Genomic DNA, 16489 nt, shown 5'->3' with positions numbered 1-16489 from the left:
AGGCATTATAGAAAAAGAAAATGACTGGCTCAAATCATTCATGAACATAGGCACCAAACACTTAATTATAATTATAATTGTAATTATATCCTCCTTTTCCATTTTTGATATTAGCAATTGGATCCCACAATATGTAAGATGGATAATATATCATGACCAAGTCAGGGTTTAGCCCAAAAGTGCAAGATTGATTTAAAATTAAAAAATCAATCAGTATAATTCACCATATTAACATAATAAATGAGGAAAAAATGTTGATTTCAGAAGATGCAAAAAAATCATTTGACAAATTTCAACACTCATTCATGATTAAAAAAACTCTTAGCAAATTAATAATAGAAGAGACTTTCTTGGTTTGATAAAAGGCTCTCTGGAAAACCTGCAATTAACATAATTAACAGTGATTGGACATTTTCCCTTTAAGATGGGGAAATAAGGCAAGTGTGCCCACTCTCACTATTTCTCTATTAAAGGTTCCAGGCACTGCAGTAATGGATAAAAGAAATTCAGGGCACAAAGATTGGAAAGGAAGAAAAAGAAGAAGTTAGAGAATTTATACTACCTTACTTCAAGACTTTACTATACAGCATCAAGACATTATGGTACTGGCTTAATGAAAGACAATATTTATCACTGTGCCCGAACGGAGAGCCCACAAATAAACTCATACTTTTAAAGTTACTTGATTTTTGACAAAAGCACCAGAGCAATCCAATCGGGAAATGACAGTCTTTGCAACAAATGGTGCTGAAACAACTGGAAATCCTGGAAAAAAAGGAAAATGAAACTCGAATTCTTCCTCACACTTATGTGAAAATTAATTCAAGATGAATCATATTGGTTGCTGATGTGCTCACAGACATAGGGTACTGGTGGTTTGATGGCCTGAGCCCTCTACCACAGGACTTGCCCTTGGGAAGTCTGTTGCTGCAAAGGAGAGGCTAGGCCTCCCTATAATTGTGCCTAAGAGCCTCGTCCTGAATGCCTCTTTGTTGCTCAGATGTGGCCCTCTCTCTCTAGCTAAGCCAACTGCCGCCCCCCACCCCACATAGGTTCTGACACCCAGGGGGTGAATCTCCCTGGCAATGTGGAATGTGACTCCTGGGGAGGAATCTAGACCTGGCATCATGGGATGAAGAACATCATCTTGACCAAAAGGGGGATATGAAAGGAAATGAAATAAGCTTCAGTGGCAGAGAAATTCCAAAAGGAGCCAAGAGGTCACTCTGGTGGGCACTCTTACGCACAGTATAGACAACCCTTTTTAGGTTCTAATGAATTGGAAAAGCTAGCAGTAAATACCTGAAACTATCAAACTACAACCCAGAACCCATGAATCTTGAAGACAATTGTATAAAAATGTATCTTATGAGGGGTATCAATGTGATTGGGAAAGCCATATGGACTACATTCCCCTTTGTCTAGTTTATGGATGAATGAGTAAAAAAATGGGGGAAGAAACAAAAAATGGCACCCAATGTTCTTTTTCACTTTAATTTTTATTCTTATTATTTTTGTGTGTGGTAAGGAAAATGTCAAAAATTAATTTTGGTGATGAATGCACAACTATATAATGGTACTGTAAACAATTGAATGTATGCTGTTTTGTATGACTGCGTGGTATGTGAATATATCTCAATAAAATGAATGAAAAAAAGATGAATCATATACTGAAACATAAAAACTTAAACAGTAAAGCTTCTAGAAGATAAAGGAGGATATCTTCACAACTTGGGGATGACAAAGTTTTCTTAAACAAGAAACAGAAAACAATTTCCATTTAAAAATTGATATACCAGACTTCATCAAAATTTAAAACTTCTGCTTTTAAGATATATTATTAAGAAAATGAATAAGCAAGCCACAGACTAGGAGAAAGTATTACCAAAATATATGTCTGACAGTGTTTGATTAGTACTGGTAAAATATAAAATAAGGATTAGTAATGGTAAAACATAAAAAAACTCTTTAAAAATAATAAAAAGACAAACCAATATAAAATGGACAAAAGACTTGAACAGACCCTTAATAAAGAAAAGTACATGAATAAGCAATATTGTTAGTTCTTAAGGGAAATACAAATTAAAATCAAAATGAGGTACCAATACACACCCACCAGAATGGCTCTTACTTAAAATTCTGAGCCCACTGAATATTAGTGAGGATGTAGAGCAACGAGGGGAACTCTCAGACTTTGTGGATGGTACAACCACTTTGAACAAGTCCTGGAAATTTTATATTAAATTTAAACTTGCCTACCCTGTAACCTAGCAGTTCCACCTATAGCTATTTACTCAGGTGATAATAAAGCATATGGTGACAGAAAGTCTTGTGCAAAAATGAGCACACCCTCGTCTAATTAAAAGAAAAACATCAGACAAATCCTAACTGAGGGTCATTCTACAAAATACCTGACTGGTACTACTCAAAACTCTCAAGATCATCAAAATCAAGGTAAGTCTGAGAAACTGTCACAGCTGAGAGGAGCCTGATGAGTCACGACGACTAAATGTAATGTATCCCGGATGAGCTCCTGGAACAGAAAAGGGACATTAGGTGAAAACTAAGGAAATCTGAATAAGGTATGGACTTTAATTAATAACACTGTATCAATATTGGTTCATTAATTGTGAAACATTTACTAAGGCAAGAGGTCAGTAATAGGGAAAACTGGGAGTGGGGTAAATGGGAACTCTCTATACTTGCTTCATAATTTTTCTGCAAATCTAAAACTATTCTGAAATAAAATGTTTATTATTAAAAAAAAAAAAGAATGCTCATAGCAGCCTTATTCATATAGCCAAAAACTGGAAACATGCTAGGCATCCATCAACTGGAGAATGGATAAACAAACTGTGGTATAGTCATACAATGGAATCCTACTTAGCAATAAAAAAGACAAGCTAGTGATACATGCCACAGCATGAATGTATGTCAAGAAACATACTGAGTGAAAGAAGCCTCGGCCAAAAGAGTTTGTATCATATGTATCATACATCTGCGTGATTCCATTTTTATGGAGTTCTAGAATAGGCCAAACTAATTTATGGTTTCCTATGGCTGGCATAACAAATTATCACCAATTTAGTAGCATAAAAATGGAAATTTATTCTCTCACAGTCCTGGAGGGCAGAGTCTAAAGTCAAGGTGTTGGCAGGGCTGCACTCCTGCAGGGGCTCTAGGGGAGATTCCGCACCTAGTCTCAGCTTCTGGGGGCACCAGGTGTTCCTTGGCTTGTGACTGCATCTCTCTCTGCTCCATCTTCACATGGCCTTCTCTGTGTCTGTCTTTTCCTCTTGTGTATCTTGTAAGGGCACTTGTTATTAGATTTAGGGCTCACTTGGGTAATTCAGGATGGTCTCATCTCAAAATCCTTAACTTAATTACATCTGCAAGACCTTTTTTTAAAATCAGGTAACAGTCATAGGTTCCAGGGATTTAGACATGGACATATCTTTTGGGGAGCCACCATTCAACTGATTACACTGTACTTAAAATCTATGCATCTCACTGTATGTAAATTTTATCTTTAAAAAAAGAAGAATCCTTGCAAACAAATACTGAACTCTAGTTAATGATAAGCATACTCAAGTGTTGGAGGTGAAGTATACTGATATCTGTAACTTATTTTGAAATGCATCAAAAAAATAAAATGGATTGATGAATGGATAGAATAAGTAGGTGGATAGATATGTATTAAAGAAAAATAGCATAATGTTAATTGTAGAATCTCTGTGGGTTCGAGGGTGTTTGTTGTACAGTTCGTTTAACTTGTCTTTCTGTATGTTTGGGAAATGTTCATAATAAAAAAGAAGAAGAAAGGAGCTCTGAAATTCTAATAAGATCCATTTTTTACTCCATGTTTTTGGTATAAATATATCCCTGTGTTGTTTCTTTGGCAGAAAACTGTTAGAATAACATTGCTGTGTAAATAATTCTTTCCAATTTTTTTTGAGGCACTTTTAGGGAGAATATAAAGGAAGAATAGTCCTCCTCTGAAGAGGACTTCTCCTGCTAGGATTTCCAGAATGGTATCCTTATTAAATGTGGGGTGCTCAAAAGGAGAGGATAGGCCTCCCTATGGTTGTGCCTAAGAGCCTCCTCCCGAATGCCTCTTTGTTGCTCAGATGTGGCCCTCTCTCTCTGGCTAAGCCAACTTGAAAGGTGAAATCACTGCCCTCCCCCTTACGTGGGATCAGACACCCAGGGGAGTGAATCTCCCTGGCAACGTGGAATATGACTCCCGGGGAGGAATGTAGACCCGGCATCGTGGGACGGAGAACATCTTCTTGACCAAAAGGGGGATGGGAAAGGAAATGAAATAAGCTTCAGTGGCAGAGAGATTCCAAAAGGAGCCGAGAGGTCACTCTGGTGGGCACTCTTACACACACTTTAGACAACCCTTTTTAGGTTCTAAAGAATTGGGGTAGCTGGTGGTGGATACCTGAAACTATCAAACTACAACCCAGAACCCATGAATCTCTAAGACAGTTGTATAAAAATGTAGCTTATGAGGGGTGACAAGGGGATTGGGAAAGCCATAAGGACCACACTCCACTTTGTCTAGTTTATGGATGGATGAGTAGAAAAATAGGGGAAGGAAACAAACAAACAAACAGACAAAGGTACCCAGTGTTCTTTTTTACTTCAATTGCTCTTTTTCACTCTAATTATTATTCTTGTTATTTTTGTGTGTGTGCTAATGAAGGTGTCAGGGATTGATTTAGGTGATGAATGTACAACTATGTAATGGTACTGTAAACAATCGAAAGTACAATTTGTTTTGTATGACTGCGTGGTATGTGAATATATCTCAATAAAATGAAGATTAAAAAAAAAATGTGGGGTGCTCAGATCTGAAGAAGTTTACTCTAAGTGGCTAATATTTACAACCCCATTCTTTTCAGATATACAACCAAATGCGGAACTGAAAAGTACTCAAGAGCAGTCTGTGCCCACAGGTAACGTCAAGTCTTAATTCTCTAGCTATATACCTTTATTGAAAATAGCAAAGGAGGAGGAATGTTCTTATTCTGGTTGCACTGAAAATGATATAGGAGTGGTTTTTGTTTGTTTGTTTTTGTTTTGTTTTGTTTTGTTTGAGGTGAGGGGAGTTGTTTCTTCTTGATTAAAAAAAATAACTCATCCATCTAGATCATCTAAGTTCTTTGGCACCATACGGCCAAACCAAACCCCGTCTGGATCACTGTTGTTTTTTTAATTTTTCAACTGATTGGTTTGGATTTTTAAAAAACTGTATTTGAATGAGTTGTGTTTTTCACTCAAACTGTGGTCAATGAACTTTTCCTCCAAAGGGTCAGATAGTAAATATTTTAAACTTTGCTGGTTAGATACGTTCTCTATCACGTATTCTTAGTATCTTTTACAACTCTTTTAAAATGTAAAAGAAGCATTCTTAGCTCCTGGGCCCTTACCAAAATAGGCCATGCTGGATTTGCTGTTGGGCCATAGTTTATCAGCCCCTGTTCTAGAATAAACCATAAACATTTAAAGTAACTTATTTCCTAAAAATAGCTTTTATGTTTTCTCCATCGATTATCTTACTTTGTTTGAATCAAAGCTTATGTTACATTTCAAAATTTATCACTTAAGTGACTTTTTGTATTACAGTGAGTTGTAATCTCATGTTTTAATTGAACCTGTACCTCATATTAGTTGTTCAACCGTGTGCAGTATTTTAGTCACTTCAAGCTTGAGAAAAGTGAGCCACTATTTAGAATAGTATCTTAGAGTTGATAGATTATACATTATAATCAGAAATTAGAAATTTTACATATTTATAAATCAGTTCATGATGACCAAATTTTCAGGGACACTTAAACATGGATTTAATGAAATGTGTTTTCATTTTACTCCTGCATTCCAGTACCTGTCCTGCTCCATAAGTTGATTCATGGCTGTAACTGAAACAAATGCTCCTTCAGAGCTTCTTGTTTCCTCCCCTACCTAAGCCCAACTTAAATGCCACAGGATTCAGTGTCCCTGACAACTTGTTGCATGTGATTTTACTCAGAATATTTTATTGAATTTTGGAAAGGAGTTTGATAAAAAGTGGGTAACTTTTCAGCTCATCACTTCTATTATCTTTTTGTTAAGCTTCTGTGCTTATGAGTGAAAATAATTCCAGCTACATTGTTTCTTTTTTCATCTAGTGTTATCAGTACTTATTATACAAATTTGATTTTTAACAAGCTTGCTGATTCTTAGACATGCTTTTACAATGTCTACTGCCTTTCTCTTATGAACTCCCATAATGCTTTATTTCTTTTAATCCCTTATCCAAGTCTACCCTGTATTGTCATTGTGTACTTGTCTACATCTGAAAATTACAAACTCTTCAAGGACAGGAATTATGACCTATTCATATCTGTAGCCTTATCAATATTGAGTAAATGTCAGGAAAATAAAGAAATGTGGGGACCAGTGTCTTTTCCACAAAAAAATAAGTTTACAGACTTCCTCTCAAGAAGGCACCTTTCCCATATTGGGTTGTGCCAGTATTATCAGGTTCAGTGTTTCTTGTAACAACATAATACTTCTTGGTCATAAACAGCAGTAGCATCTTACTGAGACAAATATCAAAGGAGAGAAAAATTTCTGTCCAGAAGGAACTTGAAAGCATTTTAACTCAGGCAAAAGAAATATTCAAGACAATATTGTCTAATGGAAAAGTACATGAAGCTGGGCATATTTCTAAACCTCGAGCGTTTTCAGGTACATCCCACTTGGGGTATATGTGAAAGGGATACTGTCTATCACTAAGGGATTGTGCACAACTAAAAATTGAATGAGGTCTACTTAAAACATGTTTATAAAACCCTTTAAAATTGACTTCCTGTTTAAAACTCTTTTTGTCTTTTAGAAGGTCCAGTGATTCTGAATAACGAGTTAACCAAACCTCAAGAAATAGAAAATGTGGACAGTGCAGAAGGCCCAGCCAATGGAGATGAAGACATAGGAGGTGAGCTATAGTGTACAAACTAAAAACTAATGCTTGCAGGTACAGGTAAGGCTTACTATGCAGAAGAAACCAGGAGCTCTTCAAGGATGGGAGTGATTCAGTTTCATTCATTTTACAATTTTTTGTACTTAGTAGTTTATTATAAGATATCAGCAAATTTTGAGAATTTAAAAATGTTCAAGAGTTCAAGCTGATATTAACTTTATTTTTTGAAATAGTGTTTATTTTACTCATTTCCATTATAAAAGTAATGTAATACAAAGTTTGGAAAAACCCACCTATATTCTACCATCCGAAGATAGTCTCTATTAGCGTTTTGAAATATTCGCTTCCAGGCTTTTTTGAGTGTTACATAATTTTGAGCACTATGTTTATATTACCATTGCACATCTTTTATTCTAATATTTATGTTCATAAATCCAATAACTATTGCTTTATGAATGTCATTCAGATATCATCTTAAATGTCCCTTCTTCAGAGAGGCTTTCCTTGTCCACCCAGTTATTCCCTTTTAAAACAGTCCCCTATTTTAATCCTCTGCATGGCACTTACCACAGGTCATTTGGGAGATTTTTTGTTTCTTTATTGTCGCTTTCCCTCCACCCTTAATGAGCCAGGATCTTGATGTTTTTTTCACTGCTAGTATTTGCAGTACCTCGAACAGTGCCTGGCCCATAGTAGGTGTGCAATAAATGATTGTTGAGTGAATAACTAAATGAAAGCCCTAGGTTAATTATATGTGGTTATATGTATATGTGTGTTTCTTAAAGGAAGAAAAGAAAAAGAAAAGGAAGTTTCTTGAGATCTTTTTCTTTTTCTTAGATTTCTTAAGCAACTCTTAAAGAGGCCAAGAAATAGAGTTCTGCTTCTAAAAGTTCTGAGATTCAAATCACAGCTTCAATTAACATTCCAGCTCTGCCGAGCTATACATTAATTTGTGCCGGTTTTTAACCACAGAGACTGAAAAATGCTGCCTGGCACAGGATGTGGTCATTTGTGCTGAGGAAAGGTATATGGTGTTCTATCAGCTTCATGCAGCTTCTTAAAGGTGACATCCATGGAGATGCACTCAAAATGAGGCAAACGTAACTGTGCCTTTGGCATGCAGTTTTCTGAGTTAGGGTTTCTGAATCCTGCTAGGTAATGCCATTAAGTTAGAATTTGAAATGGTGAGCCCTGTACAACTTTTGGTCTGGGAACTTATAATTTATGTTAGAATGTCTTCAGGTAGCTGAAAAAAAAAGAAAAAGCAGACTAAATACCCAAACATAAACAAGAAACCAAATCCCTTCCATTTGTCCCTGTTCCAGAAATGTTAGACAAGGAGAAAAGAAAGAGAATCTCTGTAGTCACTGAGTTTGGGTCATCTTTGATTATTATAGCTGTCTGTGCCATTTCTATTACCTTACCTCCAATTACATGTCAATGGATTAATGGGATGTCTGTTATAGAAATTCTTTTTCTCAGCTGCTAGATAGGTCTAGAAGTATCATGCACTTCTTGGTAGAGACTAGACAATATATGATCAGTCGTTCTAAACAATTTGAGAAAGAGAGAAGAAACGATTCTTTCACCCAAACCTCGCTTAGAAAGAAACAAATAGGCTAATCTTGTTGTTGTAAGATTAATCCATTATTTCATGAACTTCCAGACTGATTACTGTGCTGTTAATGTTGGCACTTAATCTGGTTTATATACTCTTGGAAAATGTAGTTACCAGGCCCCTGCTTTTTAAACAGGTAGAATATGATTAGTATGCACAAATTATGCATGCTAAATTATTTTTAAATTATTAAAAATTATTTTTTAAAATGTAATTGAAAAGTAGCATTGCCTGATAGAAGATATACTATTGCATAATAAGCAATTTCTGCCATATGCAGTGTGGGAAAACTTTGAGTCCAGAGTTAGGATTATACTTTTAGAGGAGAAATTTAGCTATAATGTAATAACAATTATCAAAACTTTGAAGCATGCCTTAGAGAATCCTATTCTATTTAAGCTTAATGTGAACATTTTTTTTGGAATGTTTTAGATTCATAATAAGTGTCATCATATTTGATTTATATGTTTAAAAAATGATATGTCATGTACACCTTTATAGGTTTCCAGCACTTAGAAAATTGTTTTGTAGAAAATTTCAGGTCCTGATGGAAAACACTCACTTTATGTTGTTCTCTGTACTTTTGTAGAAAGATTAATTTTTAGAAGGGAAAAAGTCTTTACCTAACTAGATTTTTTGTTTGAAAAATGAAATAAAATGTTTGGAAAAAAACTTTTTATGGTATTACATATAACATAAATTTGTTTGTTTTACACCCCATAGATATTCTGATAATTTTTTAACAATACACTCCCAGGAGGCTAGTGTAGGGGTTGGCAGGCTTTTTCTGTTGAGGGCCATGTTGTCTTTGTTGCAACTACTTTACTCTGCTGTTGTAGTGAGGAAGCTGCCATAGAAGATACATAAATGAATGGTTGTAGCTGGGTTCTGATAAAACTTTATTTACAAAAAGCAGGAAGTGGATCAGATTTGTGCAGACTCCTGGCTTTGTTTATACATTTATTATTGATGAAGTAAGAAAGCTTCTGGTCTTTAGAAGGATCATTATTCATGTAAAGATTTCAAAGGGCAACACTGGGGAGTCTCACACTAAATATGAAAAAAAAAAACAAACATATATATCTCATTAACAGCTCTGTTTATCACATGCATATATAGTTGTTATAGCTCCATACCAGTAAAACTCACATAGATTAAACAGGAATAAAACCATATGTGGATTAAATGTCGTGTTTCTATTTAGTTCGTTCCTCTTTATTCCTGAAAATTTAAATCTAATAGACTAATGCACTAGAGATATTTAAATCAGTTCAAATTTATTTCCTCATGAGGCCCTATTACACTATTCTAGCCCTCATTCCTCTCCATTTTCTTCCCTGTGTAGTCTTAGAGTTGAACTTTTGGAGTTTTGCAATTATGTACTTAAATACGTAATTATATACTATCTGGAGTTGTTTGCTATATGACAAGCTTTCACCCTAATTACAAGCTTTTTGGAAAAAAAGAGTCCTAGTAGCCACATTCACATCTTTCTAAAAATACTTAGCTGTGAGGTGGTATAATCCAACTGGATTGAAAAGCACAAGAAATAAAGAGATTCAGAGTTCCTTTTCCAGCCTGGCCACTGACACCTATGAACAATGATTATTTCTCTTCTTAGTAGTGACCACCTGCAACTGTTCTCAGACTAATCTTGAGCTGTAGAACATAACCCAAGGATCCCTATGTCTTTATTTTTTTTTTAAACAGCAGATGAGTTCTGGGCATATTATAGGCACTTTACTGAATGCAAAGGATATTGGAATCTTCTTATTGGATCTAAAATGTCAGTGAGATATCGTGTTGTCCAGAGCCAAAATTAAAGCAACATCATAACATCTTGTGACAAAGAATATCCCTATTGCTTATTTCTGGCCCATGTTTGCAAGGAACACCCACAAAATAAGCCTATGATATCAGAGCCAGAGGTAAAGTGTGTTTAACATTAGTGTACCCGGGGATAAAAGTAGGGAGAGATGAGAAACAAGGTGGTAGAATGTCATTCCAGTAAGCCCCAGTAGAAAAGTAGATAAAGGGAGAAATGACTGAGTTTGAACCCTCACAGCTTTTTGTTTCAGTCCTTCTTTCTTTGAAATTGGATCCCCATCTTTGCTGTTTGCCACTTAGAAAACAGAAGGAAAGATTCTGCCAAGAGCCTGTATATGAAGTTGCAGAGGTTGTGATGCATATGCTGATGGCATTTTTTTTTCCTCTTTGAATCGTTAGGGAATTTGGCTACCGATCCCTTGCATTTAACTCTTTGCTGGCTCCCATTTTTCAGCAGCCCCACGACTGCCACCTTCTTTTTCCCTTCACTGGCTGTTTGTTCTAAAACTGTTTTAGGGGCAAAAAGTGTGTGGTACGTCTCAGGTCCCACGAGCATCAACTCTGTACCCTGCCTGACCCGCACAGTTACCCTTCATCTCCTGACTCTCCACAACTGAAGATCAGATATTCCTGACACCCACAGTGAAATAGATTTCTTTTAGATGAACTGTAAACCCATGATCAATCCATGGATTTATTTAATTACTTCTAACCCATAAGAGTTATGGGCCTTCCCTGAATCCATTAGAAAAATTGAATTGGATCATTTTTTTTAAAGCCTTAAATGTTTGCTGTTGTGATACCTTGTGTGCTGTAGATACTTAAACCAAAGATAAGAACTTTAATTAGAAAGTTTGCTAGGAAGAAAAATTCTTATAGGAGGGAAAGCTCCAGCCTTCAGTAACTTTCCATGTCATAGTCTCCATCCTTTTTTTAGGTGCACAACTTTTTTTAGCCCATGGGAAACACAAACTACTTTGATGCTTCTGAAAGAGGGGGAGAAAACAAGCCTCATTTGAGGCTTATGGATGCTAATTACTGCTACACTTAGCCTGCAAAGGGAGGGGTCTAAGGCTGGAGTGGCCGGGAGAGACCAAGTCAGCCTCGCTTTGGCGCCCACTGAGGTTCCAGCGGTACTGCTCAGCACACGCAAATAGAGGCTTCAAAAGGAAGTGCCGCATTTTATCAAAATATTACATCTCTCAAGCCCAGATCAAGACCTGTTGCTCATGGGATGCGAGGGTTATCTTACAAAATCAGCGATGCTTTGCTGCAGAGGTTCACTCACAGGGGATTTCTGTAAGGGCTCACAGTGGGCAGAGACTTGACGGCATCTACTGTGTCAAACGGGTAAGTTCTGTTGGTGGTAAAACCAAGACACCTCTCCTTGAAATTTTTTTAAAAAAAACATCTCTGGATTTTTTTTAAACCAAGCAGTGCAGCCCAGTTGAACCGAAAGGAACGAATAGGAAGATGTTTGGCATCTGCAAAAGAGGAATGGACAGCTGAAATGGTTGATAGAAAATGGCCTGTCCACTGTCCATGGTAGAACCTGAGAGCCTCCAGAGATTCTTCCGCCTTTCTTTTGCTTTTCTTTATCTGTGGAATCATAGTGTTGGTGCTTCCTTGGAGTGGAAGTAAAATGAGGTTGAAATAAAATGTAGTACAATTGGATTAACAGTATACATGAAACATCCATATGTGCCCGTTAACTTTTAGCATTTGCTCTTGCCAAGTGAACTCAGCTGTTCAAACAGAGTTTGGCACCAGGCATGGAGACCCAGGCCATTGTGGACCTTGGTGCAGTTTGGCACCACGTGAAGGCACTCTGCAGAGGGCTGAGAAGAGTCCCAGTGGAGTGCTGGAGTCAGTTCAGCTCATAGGCTCCTGTTAAATTTTCAGGAATTTTGTGAGCCTGCAGACTTCACATTTGTAGCTTGAAATTAGCTGTGGTGTATTTTTACCACTGAAATCAGCAAATGCTACAGATGAGCCCCTCCCTCCACCCTAAATCAGCAAATGCTACAGATGAGCCCCTCCCTCCACCCTGAGTTGGTCGTTAAACATTTACCAGCGCCACTGGCTTGAGGACTGAATGAAATTCAGCCCTTGCTTACTAGGTGGTCTTTTCTTTTTGTAATTTATCCGCACAAAGGGGCCTTTTGTTTGTTTGTTTGTTTGTTTGTAATTTGCACAAAGGAGAATAGTGTTGGAGATGAGAAGAATATGTGAGATTCCCTCCCTTCTACATGGTAGATAGGATCACAAAACTTTACCTTGTAAAATATGGGGGTCACATTATCGTAAAGTTATTGAAATGCAGTATTTTTTCGTTTGGCATATGTTTTACAAAAAGCACAGAGAACATCAGTGACTTTTAGACTGGACACAATTGACCATATTTTAAACTGAAAATGTCTAAAATGATAGTGAGACAGTTACATCCTTTCCTCCACAATAACCTAAGAATTTTTAAATTGATTATCTTTGATGATGGGAGAGGGGTGGACAAATGGAGGCAATGGTCAATCCTGTTATAACAAAATTTGTACGTACTGTGTGGTGGCAGGGTTTTACTGAACTTTAGTGTCCTCCAAAGAGACGGTGACTGGGCAGAAATGGAGTCTTATTCTTCTTTAAGTCTTCTTCTTTTACACCAAAGTTCTGGGCATATAGTAAATGCTAAATATTTCTTCATTTTTCTTTCCATCTAACCATCCATTCATCCATTCATTCCCTGCATTGTTCACAAAAGGATTTACAGGTGCTCACTAAATAATTGTTGATTAAGTAGTGATGAACAGCAGCTGAGTACATCTTGGCACTGAGGTCTTTTATAACAGAAAAGAAAATTAGGGTCTTCAAAGTAGTGTATGAGAAGACTTTCCAAGAATTACATGGCCATAGATAATTTAATTTAAGAGAATCAATTTCCAGGTCTTCAACTTCATTATCTTATATTTTCTAAAACTAGTCTGCCCTAGAAGGCTCCTGCAGTTGAGGTTCTTTTTTCTCATCTTCCTTCTCATAGTCGTCCTTCTCCACTTTATAGAAGAAAGACACATCTTTGACCCAACCAAAATCTCACCTTTTTTGTCTGAAGGTGTAAATACTTGGCACGATGCCAAACTAAGGGTCAATTAGGTAATACTTCTGACCAAATTTTAATTAATGTATTCCCTCTACCCATCTCATTAAGAGATGCATATAAAATGTACTTTTTATATTTAGTAATTATTGATCAAGATTTATAATATACCAATATTGTATGCTAATAATTGTAATGATAACTTTCCAGAAGAAATTTTTTAATTTCTTTAATTTCATGGTAACAAATTTTTTTACACTTTTTGTTTATATAAAATACATATTTTTGGTGCAGAGAAATATGATAGGATGAGCAATAGAAGACTTTCACGCATAAAAAAGTAGAACATTAGGATAAAATTCTATGGGAATAGTGAAATGGGAATAGGAATTCAAGCAGAACATTTCTGATTTTCAAAGGGGTTTGTTTTATTTTAAATATGTGATGGAGTAAATCAGGTCACTGTTATTTATATTCCATTAGATACATTCGAATGGGTTAGGTAACAGTTTTAAAAGTCATTGTTTACAATAAACAGAAAGTATGTTTTTGTTTTAAAATATTTAAACTTATAACAAAAATTGTAGATGTCAACTTGATGTCTACTTAATGTCCACAGTGTGTAAGAGGGAAACATAGTTTTTAAAAATTCCTTTAGGAGTACTTAAACAAAAAGTTTGAATACTGACCATGCCATAATAAAGTTGCAAGGTATAGCACAGAGGTACCTTCACTTTAAACCTGAGCCTAATTAAAGACTTAATTCAGAGATTCTATTTTTTTTAAATCTAGGTGAAATTCTAATAACATAAAATTATCCATCTTAAAGTGAACAATTTAGTGGTATTTGGAGCATTCACAATGTTGTACACCTTATCTCTGTCTAATTCCCAAACATTTTTATCACCCCAAAAGAAAACCTCATACTCATTAAGTAGTTACTCCTAATTCTCCACTCCCCCAGCCTTTGCGTCTGTAGATTTACCTATTCTGGATATTTTATATGAATGGAATCATATAATACGTGATCTTTTGTGTCTGGCTTATTTTTAATTTAGTACAATATTTTTGAGATTCATTGATGTTGTTACATGTATCAGAACTTCATTCCTTATATATAGCTAAATGCTGTTCCATTGTGTGTATGTAGTTTGATGAAATAGAATTTAATACTCTGTAAGCGCTTTTGGTGTCATATCTAAGAATTCATTACTAAATCCAAGGTCACGAAGATTTTTCGCTGTGTTATCTTCCAAGAGTTTTATGGTTTTAGCTCTTATACTTAGGTCCTTGATTCATTTTAAGTTGATATGTTGTTATGGCATGAGGTAGTGGTTCAACTTCATTCTTTTACATTTGGACAGTCAGTTTTCCCAATACCATTTGTTAAAGAATCTCTTCTTTCCCCTTTGCATGTACTTGGCAGCCTTGTCAGAAATCAATTGGCAATATATGTGTGGGTCTATTTCTGGAGTCTGAATTCTAGTCCATTGATCTATATGTCTATTTTTATGCCAATACCACATTGTTTTGATTACTTTAACCTTGTAGTCAGTTTTAGAATTTAAGCTTTATTCTTCTTTTTCAAAATTGTTTTGGCTATTTCAGGCATCTTGCAATTCCATATGAATTTGAGGATCCGCTTTTCCATTTTTGCAAAAAATGTCATCTGCTAATACGAGATAGTTTTACTTCTTCCTTTACAATTTAGATGTCTTTTATTTCTTTTTCTTGGCTGATTGCTCTGGCTAGAACTCTAGTATAATTGCGAACAGTAGTGGTGAAAGTGGGCATCTTTGTCTTGTTCTGAATTTAGGAGGAAAGCCTTTGGTCTTTCACTTGTGAAAGTTAGTTTGGGTTTTTCATAAATGGCCTTTATCATGTTGAAGAACTTTCCTTTTAGTCCTAGCTTTTTAAATGTTTTAATCAGAAAAGGGTTTTGAATTTTATCAGATGCCTTTTCTGTGTCTATTGAGATGAGCATGTTTTTTTTTTCCTTCATATTATTAATGTGGTGTGAATTACATTGATTGGTTTTGTATGTTGAACCATCCTTATATTCCTGAAATAACTCCCACTTGGGCATAGTGTATAATCCTTTTAACAGGCTATTCATGTGATTTCCTAGGGTATTGTTGAGGATTTTTGCATATATTCTTAAGGGAAATTGGTCAATAATTTTTTTTCTTGTGCTGTCTTTATCTGCCTTTGGTATCAAGATAATGCTGGCCTCATAGAATAAGTTAGGAATTGTTCCCTCCACTTCAAAATTTTGGAAGAATTTGAGAAGGATTGGTGTTAATTCTTTAAATATTTGGTAAAATTCACCAGTGAAGCCAACTGGTCTTGCACCCATCTTTGTTGGGAGATTTTTGATTACTGATTCAATCTTTGTATCTCTGTATAGGTCTGTTGAGATTTTCTATTTCTTCTTGAGTCAGTTTAGATAATTTGTTTGTTCCTAGGAATTTGTTCATTTTGTCTAGAATATCTAATTTGTTGGTGTGCATTTGTTCATAGTATTCTCTTATAACCTTTTTTGTTTCTGTAACATCAGTAATGATGTCTCATTTTCACTTCTGATTTTAGTTATTTGCACCTTCTCTCTTTTTTTTTCTTTGGAAGTCTAACTAAAAGTGTCGATTTTATTGATCTTTTCAAAGAACCAACTTTTAGTTTCATTGATTCTCTCAATTGTTTTTCTTTTCTCTCTTTCATTTATCTCCAGTCTATTTGTCTACTTATCTTCCTTCTACTTATTTTGGGTTTAGTTTGCTCTTCTTTTTATAGTTCCTCAGGATGTGAAAGTTAGGTGATTGATTTGAGATGTTTCTTCTTTTTGAATATAGACATTTATAGGTATAAAAATTTCCCTTTGAGCACTGCCTTCTCTGCAACCCATAAGTTTTTTTATGCAATTTTATTGAGATCTATTTACATACCAGATAATCATCCAAAGTATATAATCAGTGGTTCATGGTATCATTAT

The 16489-nt window shown here is 35.6% G+C and overlaps 1 protein-coding gene across 3 annotated transcripts in view; it reads left to right on the top strand.

Moving 5' to 3' along the window:
- IKZF3 (IKAROS family zinc finger 3) overlaps positions 1 to 16489 on the top strand; it is an 89214-nt gene that overhangs the window by 26656 nt on the left and 46069 nt on the right. For all 3 annotated transcript variants that reach the window (XR_005212635.1, XM_037808660.1, XM_037808659.1), the window contains exons 2-3: positions 4908 to 4961; positions 6884 to 6982. Coding sequence is in view for 2 of the 3 variants with exons in the window: in XM_037808660.1 (XP_037664588.1) it covers positions 4908 to 4961; positions 6884 to 6982 (153 nt within the window). In the remaining variant the exon portion in view is untranslated. The remainder of the gene's footprint in view (positions 1 to 4907; positions 4962 to 6883; positions 6983 to 16489) is intronic.

The sequence above is a fragment of the Choloepus didactylus genome, chromosome 18 (assembly GCF_015220235.1).
Source record: "Choloepus didactylus isolate mChoDid1 chromosome 18, mChoDid1.pri, whole genome shotgun sequence".
Lineage (NCBI taxonomy): Eukaryota > Metazoa > Chordata > Mammalia > Pilosa > Megalonychidae > Choloepus > Choloepus didactylus.
This window is presented reverse-complemented; position numbering and strand designations above follow the sequence as displayed.